This window comes from Hippocampus guttulatus, chromosome 14, assembly GCF_054856545.1.
Source record: "Hippocampus guttulatus isolate MCC_2025c chromosome 14, RoL_Hgut_1.0, whole genome shotgun sequence".
NCBI lineage: Eukaryota > Metazoa > Chordata > Actinopteri > Syngnathiformes > Syngnathidae > Hippocampus > Hippocampus guttulatus.
Genome location: NC_141274.1, coordinates 15,583,994 through 15,600,369, shown reverse-complemented (window position 1 = coordinate 15,600,369; position 16,376 = coordinate 15,583,994). Strand labels below are relative to the sequence as shown.

General features: G+C 40.9%; 1 protein-coding gene across 6 annotated transcripts in view; it reads left to right on the top strand.

Annotated features, from left to right (window-relative positions):
* The window catches only part of depdc5 (DEP domain containing 5, GATOR1 subcomplex subunit), a 99,222-nt gene that overhangs the window by 43,354 nt on the left and 39,492 nt on the right, over positions 1 to 16,376 (top strand). For all 6 annotated transcript variants that reach the window (XM_086129477.1, XM_086129476.1, XM_086129479.1 and 3 more), the window contains 3 exons: positions 5,821 to 5,956; positions 15,469 to 15,557; positions 16,201 to 16,254. In XM_086129477.1, coding sequence (XP_085985603.1) covers positions 5,821 to 5,956; positions 15,469 to 15,557; positions 16,201 to 16,254 — 279 coding nt within the window. The remainder of the gene's footprint in view (positions 1 to 5,820; positions 5,957 to 15,468; positions 15,558 to 16,200; positions 16,255 to 16,376) is intronic.

Genomic DNA, 16,376 nt, shown 5'->3' with positions numbered 1-16,376 from the left:
TGACGCTTCCTGATTCAAATCTGGACCCCTCAGGAGCCCGAATCGATTCGTAAACTGCAGAGAAATAAAGTAAACCCTTCGAAGGAACTGTTCATCGCCTCCAGCCTTTATTTGGAGTACCAACATTCTCCTCGTCCGAAATTCAATGAACACGTGGGGAAGAGGAGGCCACTCTTCCCCCAACAACCCCCAAGAGAACATGTTTTTTGTTGTTGTTTTTTTCTCTCGTTCGACTAGAATAAAATATGATTGCACATCCATTACAGTAGTTGGCAGTGGTGCTCTCATTGTCAGTTGTGTGCGCCGGGAGTATAAATTTGTTCTCCTGTGTTAATAAAGTTATTCCATAGATTAACACTTGTCTTTTTAATTTTTTTAAAAAGGATCCAGTGTTATGCAGAAGAGCACTGATAACAACTTTATAGACAAATTATTCTATTTATAGCTGTGGCAAAGAGTTGGGAGGGGCACTAAATGCTTTCTTCTAATATAACACAACTTGGGAACAATGACGTTAGTTTTTGGTGCAGCAACCAACACTATATTTTCACATTCTTTTCAAATGGTTTAGCTAGCTAACCCTTGTTACCATGCTGGCATATGTCAACATTGTGTCATTGGTTTGATAAGCAGTGTTTTATTTTTTTATTTTTAATAATAATAATAATATAATAATACATTTTATTTATAAGCGCCTTTCAAGACACCCAAGGACACTTTACAATAACAAAAAACACAAAACAATACGGGTTGAGCAGCGGCAGCCAAAACGCGCCAGCGTTCACTCAACCCGAAGGTCAGAAAGAAACCACAGGGGAGGGAGAGAGGGAGAAAAAAACCCACGCTCGAACTACCCTCATTTTGAGGATAATTTGAGTGAGGCAAAAAAAAAACCTCCTGCACAAGCATATGACAGTTACAACAGGTCACAAGACATAAACAATGAAGACGGTGAATCAAGGGAATGTATGAGGGAGGGGGTGATGGTGGGGGACTAGCTTCCGTGCATATTTTCATCAGGGGAAGGTCGAGATAGCAGATGTTGTTTTGGTAGCAGGCTGCCCAAGAATTTAAGACAGCCTTGAGTCCGTGGCTAATGTCTCTTTAGTGGCGTCGATCAGCCAAATCCATGATTTCAGTCAGTCCAGCAATATTGGATTTATACCGTACTCAATCCCATGGATAGGTGGCCATGAAGACAATTATTTTTCATACTTACATTTGTTCTCGGTAGCCAGGGCTTTTGACTCAGGTTTCCCGGTTCCGTTTTGACAGATGAATTGCCCCTCTGCCGGATTGGTGAATATGGGAAGTATTGCCAATCCCGTTTCAACTCATCATTGGCGATTACCAGATTGAAAAGGGCCATAAGCACCATTCATTGGGTGGTACACAGTTAAATGGCACACACGATTTGGTTTTGTTGGTTTGTTGTTTATTGAACATAAAACATATACAGTAATAATTTGACAGAAAATAAGGTAGATAAAATAGTAAAAAGAAAGAAATCAGTCTTCATTCAACACAGTTATTATGTTCAAGGGAGTAGGAAGAAGTAAAAAACGTATCTAGTCCTACCCCGTTATGTGTTAATATCTAATAAATCATTTTTATATCAATCAGAAAAGAAAAAAGGAAGAAGAAAGAAGTCTCCATTAAAGCTCATACTTTAACCTTAACCGTGATATTTTTACAACTTTTGGTTTGTATCGGGATTATATACATCCACACCCTGGCACTCTTGTGTCAATTTTCTCTTGTATTCATAATGGATATTTCAATACCTTTCTCTATTTATCAACTTAGTTCTGATTTATCATTATATTTAATGTTTAGAATTGATCATTTTAACTCTGATTGATGTAGGTTGTTTGTACTATTTTTTTGAATTTGTTTTTGAACTCAGCAAGCGATTTACTCATTTTCAGGTCCGTTTCGAAATTATTCCACAGATTAACACCTTTGATAGATACACTTCTTTGCTTGATGTTTGTTCTTGTTTTGAGTTTTTTGAATAAGTTGGTACCTCTTAAATCATAGCTGCTTTCTCGAATTTCGAAAAACTTCTGAATGTTTTGGCAGAGCAGGTTATTGTGTGCTTTGTACATTAATTGGGCGATTTTAAAGTCAACCAGGTCATAAAATGTCATCGTATTTAATTTGATAAATAGTGGATTTGTGGGTTCCGTATATTTTGATCTATTAATAATTCGAATTGCTTTTTTTTGTAGTTTTAGAATAGGGAGTGTGTTTGTTTTGCAGGCATTTCCCCATATTTCCACACAGTAGGTCATATATGGTAATAATAATGAAGTGTATAATGTGTACAAAGATCTCTTATTTAGCACTTCCTTGGTTTTGTAGAGGTTTTGGCTATTTTTCTTTTTACGTTATCGATATGTGGCTTCCAACATAGTTTTGAGTCTATTACTAAACCGAGAAACTTGGTTTCATACGCTCTTTCAATCTCAATTGAGTTGACCATAATTTTAGCTTGGTGTTTGATTGGTCTTGTGCCAAAAACAATTAACTTCGATTTTTTCAGGTTAAGTGACAATTTATTTCTGTCGAACCAGTTTTTTAATTTGTTTAATTCGTTTTCTACGGTTGTCAGGAGCTGTTTCAGATTTATTCCAGAACAGTAGAAGGTTGTATCATCAGCAAATAGGACACATTTAAATTGTTCTGAGACCTTGCAGGTATCATTTATATATAAGATGAATAATTTTGGAGCAAGCACTGACCCCTGAGGAACTCCATGAGTGATTTTCAGTTGATTCGTTTTTTTATTGTTGAGCTGCACGTACTGATATCTGTTTTCTAAATAACTTTTTATCCATTTATAAGCTACACCTCTAATGCCATATCTTTCTTTTTTTTTCAATAATATACTGTGATCTATTGTGTCAAAAGCTTGTTTTAGATCTAGGAAAACCCCAACAGTAAATTCTTTGTTGTCTATATTAGTGGCTATTGCTTCCACAAACTCCATAACTGCCATTGAGGTGGTCCGTTTTTCCCTGAAGCCATATTGATTCTCACTTAACAGCGCATGCTTTTGTATAAAGCTATCAAGTCTGCGAGAAAATAGTTTTTCTAATATTTTTGAAAATTGTGGTAGTAGTGATATTGGTCTATAATTTGTAAACAGATGTCTTTCTCCACTTTTATAGATTGGAATAACTTGAGCAATTTTCATTTTTGATGGAAAGATACCAGCTTTGAATGACAGGTTGCATATGTGCATGAAAGGTCGCACTACATATTCTATAATCTGCTTTATTATTGTCATATCAATATTAAAGCAATCAGTTGACTTTTTATTTTTAAAAGTTTTTATAAGATTTGATACTTCTTCTTGTTTTACAGCAGTAAGGAACATCGTGGAGGAGTTTTTTTCTACGTATCTATCTATTTCAAACAAGTCTGTTGGATCAGGAATTTGTTTTGCTAGGTTACTGCCGATGTTGACAAAATACTCATTAAATTCAGTTGCTATTTCTGCAGTTTTTTCCAAAATAGTATTTTTGCATTTGATAAAATACTCTGGATAATCCATTTTTTAAGGACTATTTCTGATTACTTGGTTAAGTATTTTCCATATTTCTTGTGTTACTTTTATTCTGCTCTAATAGTGCATGATAATGATCTCTTTTACTGGTTCTTATAATATTTACTAGTTTATTTTTATAGGTCTTATATATTTTTTCTGCTTCTTCAGTTCTCAATTTTAAAAACAATTTATATAAATTGTTTTTCTTTTTACATGCGTTTTCTATGCCTTTCGTTATCCATGGCTTACTTGGGTCTTTATACTTTTTGGAGACTTTAGTTAATGGAAAATATTTATCATATAAGGAGATTATGGTAGACTGAAATACTTCAAACGCTGTATTTGGGTCTTCGTTTGAGTAGACCTCGGTCCAGTTTTGTTTTTCTAGGTCTTGCTTAAAAGCATCGATGGAGCATTGGGTTCTTCGTCTTATTTCTGTTATGTGAGTTGTTGACTTAGCTTTTCTATCAAAATAATTATGAAAAACTGCAAAGACAGGTAGATGGTCACTTATGTCATTAATGAGAAGTCCACTTTCCATTTTATGATCAATCTTATTTATAAATATGTTATCTATTAATGTGGCCGTGTCAACTGTTATTCTGCTAGGTTTCGGGATTACTGGGAAAAGGCTGTTGCTGTACATAGTATTTATGAAGTCAGTTGTTTTTTTGTGTCCATTTGGGTTTAATAAGGCAATGTTAAAGCCACCACATATTCGGGTTTTCTTATCATTGTAGTAACTGAGCATATCTGTTAGTTTTTTATTGAATGTGTCAATACATGATCCTGGTGTCCTATAGATGCAACTTATGATGATATTTGATGCCTTTTTATTATGTATTTCAATGGTTAGACATTCCATTAAGTTTTCTATTGTGTTTGTCAATCTCTCGATTTTACTGCATTTAAGTGCTTTGTCTACATATATTGCACCCCCCCCCTCCTTTTTTGTTTTCCCTATTAGTTGCAAACATTTCATAACCTTCTATTTCCATTTCAGTTTTTTATCTTCATCAAGCCAAGTTTCTGATATGGCAATTATTTTAAATTTATTGAATTTAGTCAGGTATTCTTTGATTTTTGTGAAGTTTTTATAGAGACTTCTACTGTTTAAGTGTATTACTGAAAGTGCGTTTTCCAATTTTATATTAGTGTTGAGTTGTTCATCCAGGTAATAGTTAGAGTTTGTTACCCTTTGTTTGTTCTTGAAGAAGTTATTGTCTGGGTCCAAATTGTTCTCGGGATCGAATGGCTTATAGTCAATATCTTCAAAGGGTTGGAAGTGAAAATCTAAAATCCATTTCAGAATCGAGAATTAGAATTGTCAATTATGGGGTCCACATAACATAAAAAAATAAAATAAAAATACTAAACCTATGCACAACCAGGATTTTTGAGGTGTGGTGGAACAGCAGTTTTAGGTGTGAAACTGGGTTACCAGTATGAGTGAATCCGGGGTCCATTGTACAGTGGTTACAGGTAATGTGTATATTTATTTTGGGTATGTACTGTATGTACAGTACATACTTATAAGTATGTACAGTGGTACCTCTACTTACGAATGTGTCTTCATACGAAAGTTACGAAACGCCCCAACAGGAAAATATTGCCTCTTGTTACGTCATTCGCCCCTCGCGCCATGAGGCTTTCGGATAGTTTTACGTAAATGTGAATCACCCAGAAAGTGTTCACCAGTCGGGCGATCGCTCACTACGCTGATGTTTGCCTTGGATTTTTTCGAAGGATTGCTAAAAGCCGACAAAAAGCCCTGCGATTGGCTGGCAACCGGTTCCAAATTCACATTTCCCATTGGATCATTACATTTAACAAATGCAAATTGTTTTTTATTTAATTTAATAAAAATTCAAATCACTGAGCACATTCAATTCACATTTGGAATGATTTGCAACATGCCCTCAATTGCCACTTACCAAAAATTCAACATTTTCCTTGAAATACGCACAAAATATTCAAAATGTCAGATTTTTCTGTTTGTTTTTCTTCTCTAATTTCCAAAATGTTTGACCAATTTATACTGTTTATCTTGATGCCAAAAATCTGAGTTTGAGGATTTTCAATTGAGTTGTTCAGGTTAAAGGTATGTCATTAATGGTAGAAAACACTTTGAAATTAGATCTTAAATCTAAAAAAAAAAGATCTAATCTTAAAAAACAAAAAAAGCAACAAAAAAAAATCATTTGGACAGGGGTGTGCAGATTTTTTGTATCATTTGTATGTTTAATAAACCCAATTATGTTCTTCAGATCCTCTTGGAGAAGCTATTCAAATCCATCACCAGACCAGGCAAAGCATTGCTGAATTGCAAGACAGTTATCAGAGAGATCATGCCCACATCTCATCTGAGCCGCTGGAAGATGCAAATCAGGAGGCCACAGGAAGGTTAGATAAACTTAGCACACACGAAATCACAGCTGAGGCAATATATTAAAATTATATAATGCAAAGAATCACTTCTTTAAAAGACAAATTAATTCAGAATGTTTCATGGTCACTTTCACATATACACTGTGTGAAGCTCAGGCTTCCCAGGTGGTCAAGTGGAAGTTTGAAAGTGAGGATGAAGTCAAAGGTTGTCGGGAGCGACTGGCTGAGACATGAGCCCAAAGATTTTTACGCTGAGGGAAGATGGAAGCTTGTGCACAGATAGGAAAATTGTGTGACAATGCTGGGAGACTGTTGGGGGAAAAAAGTAAACTTCTATGTGTGTTAGAAGTCCTTAAACTGAAAAATTCACCTTATTTATTGAATGACCCACGGATATATCCACCCAGCTTTGTATTCTACTCCACTTATTCTTAAAAGGGTTGTGGGCGTGCTGGAGCCTATCCCAGCTGTCTTTGGGGAGTCGGTAGGGTACACCCTGAACTAGTTTCCGGGGCACACAAAGGCAAATAACCATTTGCGCTCACAATCACACCAAGGGAAAATTTAGATCAGGGGTGCCCAACCAGTCAATCCCGCGTCAACTGCGAGGTGTGTAGGGAAAAAAATGAGTTTTTTTTTTTTTTTTTTTTAAATGTCAAAACAGGAAGTCAGTGTTGCCAACTTGGTGACTTTGACGCGATATTTAGTGAGTATTCAGACCCTCTCGGGCGACTCTTTTTTCAAAAAAGTGACTTGTGACAATCTAGCGACTTTTTCTGGTGTTATTGGAGACTTTTGGAGTCTGTGTGGCGAAAGCACATTGTTCTCAATGAGCAGCGCCGGGTGCTGTTGTGGCCCCTTCCCCCAAATGAAGCCGTTGCTGGCTGATCCCGCCAGGTTTACAATCTGGGCCGGATGTAAATGTAAAACTTTTCTTTTTCTAAAATAAACTAAGAAAACATCAACAAATAAAAATTACAAAAGAATAAAAGGTAAGAAAAAAACATCCGCCGAAGTAAATCGCATATTAGCCATCGCCCCGATGACATCATTCAGCGACAGCCAATAGCTAATATCCTTACCGATGAGTTGGAAACGCTGCTGGAAGTTGTTCAACAGTAGTGAGCAGCTCACGATCACAGCTGTTGTCACCACGAAACATCAACATGACTGAGAGGAAACGAGCCAAGAACGACCATTTTCACCTTGAGTGGGAGCAAGATTATTTTTTTGGTTTATTCTCATTCAAAGCCTGATTGTGTGATTTGCAATGCAACGGTGGCATTGCCGAAGAAAGCCAATCTGGGGCGGAATTTCAAAACGGTACACAGGAGCTATGAGACGTACTTCCCTGCGAAAACAAAAGGTGGGGCTCTTCCCCCATCCTATTCAAATGGAACGTGGTGGGTGTCCCAGATCAATGTTTTTCAAACTTTTTTGAGCCAAGGCACACTTCTTTCATTGAAAAAAATCTCGCGGCACACCACTAGCTGAAAATGTGGGGGAAAAAATGCTTATTTTAACAATTAACATGTAATATTGTTACTATAACCGTTTTTAACATTGAAGAATGGCGTTATAACAGCTTGAATTGGAATCAAATGAACACAAAGAAAAAAGTATTTTATAATCTTTCATATTTATTGTTTCACGTCATCCTGCATTCATGCGTCACAAATTCACTTGTCTCAAGTGATGAGTCTAAACACAAGGCAATGTTATAATATCTAACGTAATACATAATATATATTAAAAAAAACAAATAATTATTAATTATTATTATATTACATATTATATTTAATTAAGAATTAAAAATAAATAAATAAAAATAGCTGTTGCTGCTCCCTAGCAGTATGGGAGGGTACTACACAATTACTTTCTCGGTGATAGACCGCACAGGCATACAAATTGGATATTTTCCCGCGGCACACCTGACAAGTGTGCCGCAGGAAAATATCCAATTTGTATGCCTGTGCCGCGGCAAAGGGTTTGAAAAACACTGCCCTAGATGCATAAGCTGTGTTGTCTAAAACAACTCAACGGCCAGTTTTGTCAACATTTTTCTGTAAATGCAGCAAGGTGGAGCTCTCCCCCCATCTTGTTCAAATGGAATGTGGTGGTTTTCTTCACATTAGCATGAGAACGGTCAGCCAGTTGGCTGCCCTTTGGGACTTTTAGTGTTTTTAATGTGTGTGGGGGAGAGGGTTAGGGTTAGGAGGCAGTCGGGGGGGGGGGGGGGAACAGAGTCCCCGGAGAAAAGCCACACAGACATGAGGAGAACATCTGAGTCGAGCCGCTTCTTCTCCACGTCGAGAGGAGCCAGATGAGGTGGCTCAGGCATCTGATTAGGATGCCTCCTTAGTGAGGTGTTCCGGGCATGTCCCACTGGCAGGAAGCACAATCCAGGACACAGTAAAGAGACTCTCTCTCCCGGCTGGCCTGGGAACGCCTTGGGATCCCCTGGGAAGAGCTGGAAGAAGTGGCTGAGGAAAGGGAACTCTGGACTTCCCTGCTAAAGCTTTTGCTCCCGCTACCCGACCTTTAGAAAGCGGTAGAAAATGGACTGATGGATGGGCTCTCACTGAGGTTCGCTAAAGCTTTAAAAATGGCTTTCTATCCTTTTCCACACTAATCAATCTCATTTACTTTCTTTCACATTTGTTCCTGGGGGCAAACACTTTTTAACACAGGGCCATTTATCCCTTTGTAATAATAAAGAAAAAAAACATTTAAAAAGCTGCATTTTTTTTATTTGTGTTATTTTTCACTAATTTTAATGTTTTTTTGTTGATGAGATGCATTTAAGTAGGACAAACATGCAAAATATTTAAAAAATCAGTCAGGGGGACACTTAACACCACAGTAGCGTATTTTCCACACGATAAGGCGCACCGAAAAGTCTTCCATTTTCTTGAAGGCTCACAGCGTGCCTTAAAATCCGGCGTACCTTGTGTATGGTTATTACGGTAATATGTCAACCCCAAGATGTCTCCTTGGTGGAGACATGCTTACAATGTTATAACTTGCTGATGGTTCAGTGAACCGTGTTGCTGCTTTATTAAATACGTTTTTGTTGCAGCACCGAAAAAAGGAGTGCTGTGGTGTTGTTTTTTTTAAAACACACTCTTTATTAATGGTTTTCACAGTCTCAACAAATGCAGGTGTGTCTTTGTCCGTCTCCGTGCCTTCTCTTCTTCCGTTCGACTCGAGAGGTGTTCATAACCGCCTCTGAAAAACGAAAATTAATGATTGCTTCAATGAAACTACGATATTGAAAGTAATGCATCAAAACTGAAAATCAAGCCAGGAAATCACAAAATTAATTCTATAGCCTCCCTACAGAATTTATTTTGTGATTTCATCGTTTGTGAATACAATGCACAACAAAGGAATAAATAACAAACAATAACAAACACTTCTGACACAGTCCAGTCTCCTATATTTTACTGACATCTGATTGTTCTGTTGGAGCTGCGCTCAAGGAAATGCGTTCATGACCGCCTCTCGAGTTGAACGAGTGCATATATATCTAGTATATGCAATGCATACACTAGATGGAGCAACGCTCCTTCTAGTGTATGCATTGTAGATTGCATTTTATAATCCAGTGCGTCCAATATATGAAAAAAATTACAAAATAGGCCATTCATTGAAGGTACGCCACATAATCCAGTGCGCCTCTTAGTGCGGAAAATACGGTACGTATCTACCTACCTATTTACCTACCTACCTACTTACCTTAATGTGGGCAATTGTTTAGCAACCATTTAATTTGTATGCAAAATAATTAAAATACAAATTTTTGTATTGTCACATTAGAGAAAATCACAAATACGCACGAATGGTAGGTTACAACAAAAACTCCACAAATGGACAAATTTGCAAAAATTATACTGCAATATAATGTCCTGGAAGACGAGGAGTACAGGCGCTTGGACAAGGCAGTGAAGAAGAGTTGCAGGAAGGACAAAAGACAGTGGCGAGAAGAGAAAGCAAGAGAGGCACAGGAAGCAGCAGAGAACAACAACACGACGACCCTATACAAGATGAGCAGCTCCAGAGTGCCAATCAGGAGCAAGGATAGCAGGACACTCCTAAGCAACGAGGAGAAAGAAGCAAGATGGCTGGAACACTTCAGGGAGGTTCTCAACCAACCAATGCCTCCCGTGCTCTTCAATTTCGATCAAGAGACACCAGCTCCACCTCGAAACATTACATCGGCAGAGATATCCGAGACTGAGGTTGCCAGAGCAATCAAGGGCCTTAAGAACAACAAGGCACCGGGACTCGATGAGGTAGCTGCTGAGCTGTTGAAACATGGCCAAGACGCTGTTGTGGAGAGCCTTACCCACCTGTTCAACCTGATTTGGCATGCTGAAGAGGTTCCTGCCGATTGGAGACGTGGGGTCATTGTCACGCTGCCTAAGAAGGGAAACCTCACTGACTGCAATAACTGGCGGGCATTACACTGCTGTCAATCCCCAGCAAGGTATTCTGCAGTGTTCTACATCGCCTTAAAGACGAAGTGGATAACATCATGAGGGAAGAGCAAGCCGGCTTCAGGAAGGGAAGGTCTTGCGCCGAACAGATCTTTACTCTTCGAAACATCATAGAGCAGTGCCAAAAACTTCAGATACCACTCATGATCAACTATATCGATTTCAAGAAAGCCTTCGACAGCATCCATCGGGAATCACTGTGGCAGATCGTCCAGCTGTATGGTGTACTCCTCAAGTACATCAACATCTTCAGGTCATTGTACCACAACTCAACTTGTCGTGTCAAAACCAACAGTGGCACAACTAATGATTTTGACATTGTCACTGGTGTAAGACAGGGTTGCATTCTGTCGCCTCTACTCTTCATCATCATAATTGACTTTGTGATGAGGAAGTCCATAACAGGGGCAAAAGTTGGTATCAAGTGGGGAGGGAGCAGACTAGCTGACCTGGAATTTGCGGATGATTTGGCTCTGTTAAGTCACACCCAGCCCGCACTCCAGGAGTTGACCAACAATCTGCATGAGCACGGAGTTAAGCTTGGTTTACGAATAAGCCAGGAAAAGACCATGGCCATCGGACAGCACCAACACCTTCAACCACTCACTCTACACCAACATGACAGAGTACATTGACAGCTTCACATATCTTGGGAGTAACATGTCAACTACAGGTGGTGTGGAGAAAGACGTCAACAGTAGACTTGGTAAAGCTGCGGGAGTGTTCCAACGCCTCCGCAACATCTGGTCATCGAAAACCATCACTACGGCCACCAAGCTACGCCTCTATACGTCAGTGGTCATCCCAACAGCGATTTACGCCTGTGAGACATGGATGAAGACAGACAATATTACCAACAAGTTAGATGTCTTCCATCGGCGTTGCCTGAGATCCATCCTGAGGATCTCATGAAGAAACCACATCACCAACGAGGAGGTGATGAGGAGGGCAGGAGTAGCTGAACTGTCAGACATTGTCACTGAAAAGCCCAAGATGGCCGCTTGTGCGCCAGTGTGTTCGGCGACGCTCCTGCCATTTCGGGTTTTTTTACTTTTCGCAATGCTTGTTACCTCCCTAACAGCGTCTCGGTTGGTTTATGATCGCCGATCGTTGTTATTGATTCAACAACACGTCGGAGATTCGGCCGCGTTTTGGCAAGACGGTGGTGAAAAGACGCTACCTCCGTTCTTGGCTAACCTGTCGGCTAATCTCTTCCGCGTTCATTCGCCCCCTTCACAGAAGCGCCGCCGCCGCCGCGGCAAACGTAGCGGTCAGCTCGTGAAGCTAAAACGGGATCTGAGACACACTTCGATCGCTCCGGCGTGGTGTGCCCTCTACCCCGTCGCCTCGTGCTTGCTAACAGTCGTTGGCTCTCCCATCGCGCCACGGCATTTCTACCCTCCACGCCTTTCTCGGGGAGGAATCCAGCGAAAGCTTTTGAGGGAATTCCCCCGGGCTCGGCGATCGGAAGAGGCAATCCCTCCCGTTGCTACTCCCACAAGGATCGCGTTGTTAAACGCCCGGTCGCTGACGAACAAGACCCATATTCTGAGGGAGTATTTCCTTTCCAATGACTTGGATTTCCTGTGTCTGACGGAGACTTGGGCAGGTACTGGTGAGTACAACGCTTTGCTTGAATTGTTGCCACCCGACTGTGGTTTCCTCGATACCCCGAGGACATCAGGCCGTGGTGGAGGAACGGTGAGCATCTTTAAGAACAATTTCAAATGTAAACGGTGCACATTCACCACATCGGCCACCAGCTTTGAAGCAACCTTCTTTGAAGTCGGTCGTGTTTTCCCGGTGCTCTGTGCTGTCATTTACCGTCCTCCTAAATACAACAAAGACTTTTTAAGCGACTTTTCAACCTTTCTTGCGGAAATCAGGCTGAGATATGATCATATCCTCCTAATGGGGGATTTTAATATCCATGTGTGCTGTCTGGAAAAAACGCTAGCAAAGGACTTCTTAAGACTTATCGACTCTTTTAATTTCGTGCAGTATGTGACCAGCCCGACACATGAACAAGGTCATATTTTAGACCTTGTCCTTGCTTATGGTCTACCGGTGTCAAATCTGGAAGTCCTTGAAAATGGGATTTCTGATCACATGGCAGTTTTATTTGACGTAGTCTTATCGCATGCTGCTGTGAAATCTGCCGCTCCTAGTTTTAAACGCCGAATTTTTAACCCTCGCACTGCTGGTCGTTTCTCTGATGCCTTTAATAACCTTTGCGTACCCTCGTCTAACACAGAGGAACTCACCTCTTGGTTCAACTCATCATGCCGTGCCATCCTGGATTTGGTGGCTCCTTCAAAAACTGTGCTCCCAAAACCTAAACCCGAGCCATGGTTTAACGACATTACCCGCACAGCTAGGCAGGGGTGTCGCAAAGCCGAACGCAAGTGGAAAAATGACAAATTGCATGTCTCTCATCAAATTTGGAAAGACTGCTGGCGTAACTACCAGCTCACAGTAAAAGAGGCCAAAAGAGAATATCTGTCGGATCTTATTCAAGCTAACCGTCACAACCCACGCGCACTATTTAAAACAATAGATTCTGTACTCAAACCCCCTCTGCCTACTTGCTCGGATTCTTCACCCGAGATGTGCAACAGATTCCTTCAGTTTTTCATTGATAAGGTCTCTACAGCTAGGACTCCGGTCTCAAATACCGCATCTGACCCCTCTGTCCATGTTCCATGTTCAGCTGTGCTAAATTCTTTTGAAACTGTGTCCTTGGCGCTTTTGGAGGATGTAGTTCGCCAGACAAAGCCATCTGGCTCCCCTTGCGACTCTCTTCCCCCGCACTTCTTTCAGGAGGTTCTCCCGAGTGTTGGCGCATCAGTCTTGGATATCATCAACAGCAGCCTCTCTTCTGGTGTAGTTCCCCAACAGTTTAAACATGCTGTGGTCCAACCCTTGATCAAGAAAGCTGGCCTTGATCCAGATGTGCTGTCAAGTTTCAGGCCCATTTCCAAGCTACCTTTCATTTCCAAAATTCTGGAAAAAGTGGTGCACATGCAGTTGAAAATTTTCTTGGATGAACATAACATCTTGGAGGTCTTCCAGTCAGGTTTCAAGACGATGCATAGCACGGAGTCAGCCCTGTTACGCGTTTCTAATGACATCCTCCTGGCAAATGACTCTGGAGACCACGTGTGTCTAGTTTTATTGGACTTAACTGCAGCATTTGATACAGTGGATCACAGTATTCTGCTGTCTCGTTTGCAGCACTTGGTGGGCATTGGCGGCAGTGCTCTTGAGTGGTTTAGGTCCTATTTAGCTGACAGAACCTTTTGTGTCAGACTTGGCTGCTCTGAGTCACGCACTGCTCCCCTGTCATGTGGTGTTCCACAGGGCTCAATTCTGGGGCCTCTGCTGTTCTCGCTGTATCTGCTCCCATTGGGTTCCATCTTAAGGAAACATGGTATTCCCTTCCACTGCTATGCAGATGACTGCCAGATCTATGTCCCACTGAGCAAGAAAGACGCCTTCTCATTAAGGCCACGCCTATCCTGTCTGGAAGAAATCAAAACCTGGATGGCACAAAATTTCTTGAGATTCAATGAAAAGAAGACAGAGGTGATATTGTTTGGTCCCAGTGGCCCTTGTACATTCCATCCTGTAGACTTGGGCCCCCTGTCTCCTTATCTTAAGTCAACAGTCTCAAACATGGGCCTTAAACTGGACAGTGATTTCAAACTCGATCGGCAAATTGGTGCCGTTGTTAAATCCAGCTTCTTTCACCTTAGACAGCTGGCCAAAATAAAACCTCTCCTCTCACATGAACACTTTGAGACAGTAATTCATGCCTTTGTCACATCCCGGCTCGATTACTGCAATGCCCTTTACTTTGGAGTCAGCCAGTCCTCCATTAAGCGCCTTCAGCTGGTCCAGAATGCCGCCGCTCGCCTCTTGACTGGTACTCGTAAGAGGGAGCACATAACTCCTACTCTGGCATCCCTTCACTGGCTCCCCATTCATTTTAGAGTTATTTTCAAGATCCTCTAATTTGTTTTCAAATCTCTGAATAATCTCGCGCCACCTTACCTCTCTGAGCTCATCCGCCCCTACACACCTGCCCGGCGCCTCAGGTCTGTGGACCAGACTTTATTAGAAGTACCAAGAACTAAACTGAGGCTCAGAGGGGATCGAGCCTTTTCTGTTGCTGGTCCCTCTCTCTGGAATGACCTCCCACTAAACATTCGGCAAGCCTCCTCGCTGCCCATCTTCAAAACCCTCCTCAAAACTCACTTGTATTCTTTGGCATTCGACTCAGCATGACTTAGATTTGTTCTTGGTTTTACTGTTTGGTGCTTTCTACCGCCTTTATTACCGATTTGTCTTACTGTTTATTGTGCATGTTAAATTGCTCCATGTACAGCACTTTGTATGCAGCGATGGCTGTTTGAAAGTGCTCTATAAATACTGTTGACTTGACTTGACTTGACTGAAAGGAGAAGGAAAATGATTGGCCACGTACTCCGACTGTCAAGAGGGAGACCGGCAAGTGTGGCCATGGACTGGATGCCAGAGGGTGGAAAGAGGAAGAGAGGTAGGCCAAAGAAGACGTGGAGACAGACTGCCAAAGAAGACCTCAGTGAGATGGGTGTCAGCTGGCATGGAGCAAGAAGGGTCCAATTCTCCAACTTAGTTTTACAATGTCCTTGTCATTTGTTTTTCTTCTTTCTTATTTCTACCCACAATCTTGCTGCTGTAGACTGTACATTTCCGCAGTGTGGGACAAATAAAGGATATCTTATCTTATGTCATGGTAACACGGTCTTGGGGCTTTTATTTTAAATTATTTACTTATGTTAAAAAAAAAAAGTTTCTTATAAAGGGAAATATGCAAGTATTCCACTGTAATGGCGCGACTGTTATTCCTCTAATCCGCCAATGGTAAGGCAGTTTGGAAACTGCAAATGACAATGACATTTTTCCTAAACAGGGAGCAGAGAGAGAGAGATTTGAGAATAGAGAAAAAAAACTGACAATGACAACACTAAACCCCTTCTGTTGCAGGCAAACAAGCTACCCACAAGCAGATGACAATGTTGTTTACATTAGTGGAGGGACAGAAGAATATGCTCAAAGTCCTGGCAACAATGGTGGTAAGCATACTCCAAAACATGCTATCAAAGAAAAAGTACTTCTTTAAAAATATACAGTATATTTTAGAAATAGTCCACAATTTGTCTCAGTTAATTATCAGATGTACCTGGTCTTGAATTTGCGCTTTACTTTGGAGTCAGCCAATCATCCAATAAGCATCTCCAGTTGATTCAAAATGCTGCTGCACGCCTCCTAACTGGAGCTCGTAAGAGGGAGCACATAATGCCAATTCTGGCTTTGCTTCACTGGCTCCCAGTACATTTTAGAGTTCTTTTTAAGATCCTATTATTTGTTTTCGAATCTTTAAATGGCCTCACCCCACCTTACCTATCTGGGCTCTTCCACCCCTACACACCTGCCTCAGGTCTGCGGAGCAGACACTATGAGAGGTACCGAGAACCAAGCGGAGGCTCACAGTGGATCAAGCCTTTTCCGTTGCTGTTCCCTCATTCCCGCTTTCTATTGTCTTTGTTCTTCATTTATAATTTCATTGTTTGCTGTAGTGTGAATTCCTTTTGCTCCATATACAGCACTTTGTATACAGTGGTTGTTGTTTTAATTTTCTCTGTAAATACAGTTGAGTTGAGTTATATGAAGTGCATCTCTGCTGCTCTCCTTGTCTAAAATGTGACATCCGTACAGGGACCAACAATGCTTCTGAATTTGACGACTTCCCTCGAAATGGAGCCAATCCAAGTAAGTTATTCAACTAAATTAAGACTTTGCTGAACTCTCGCATGAGTGTTCAGGCGCGAAAACATCTATGAACCTATGTTTTATCATAGTGGTATCGCCATCTGGTGGCAAGAGAAAATGTT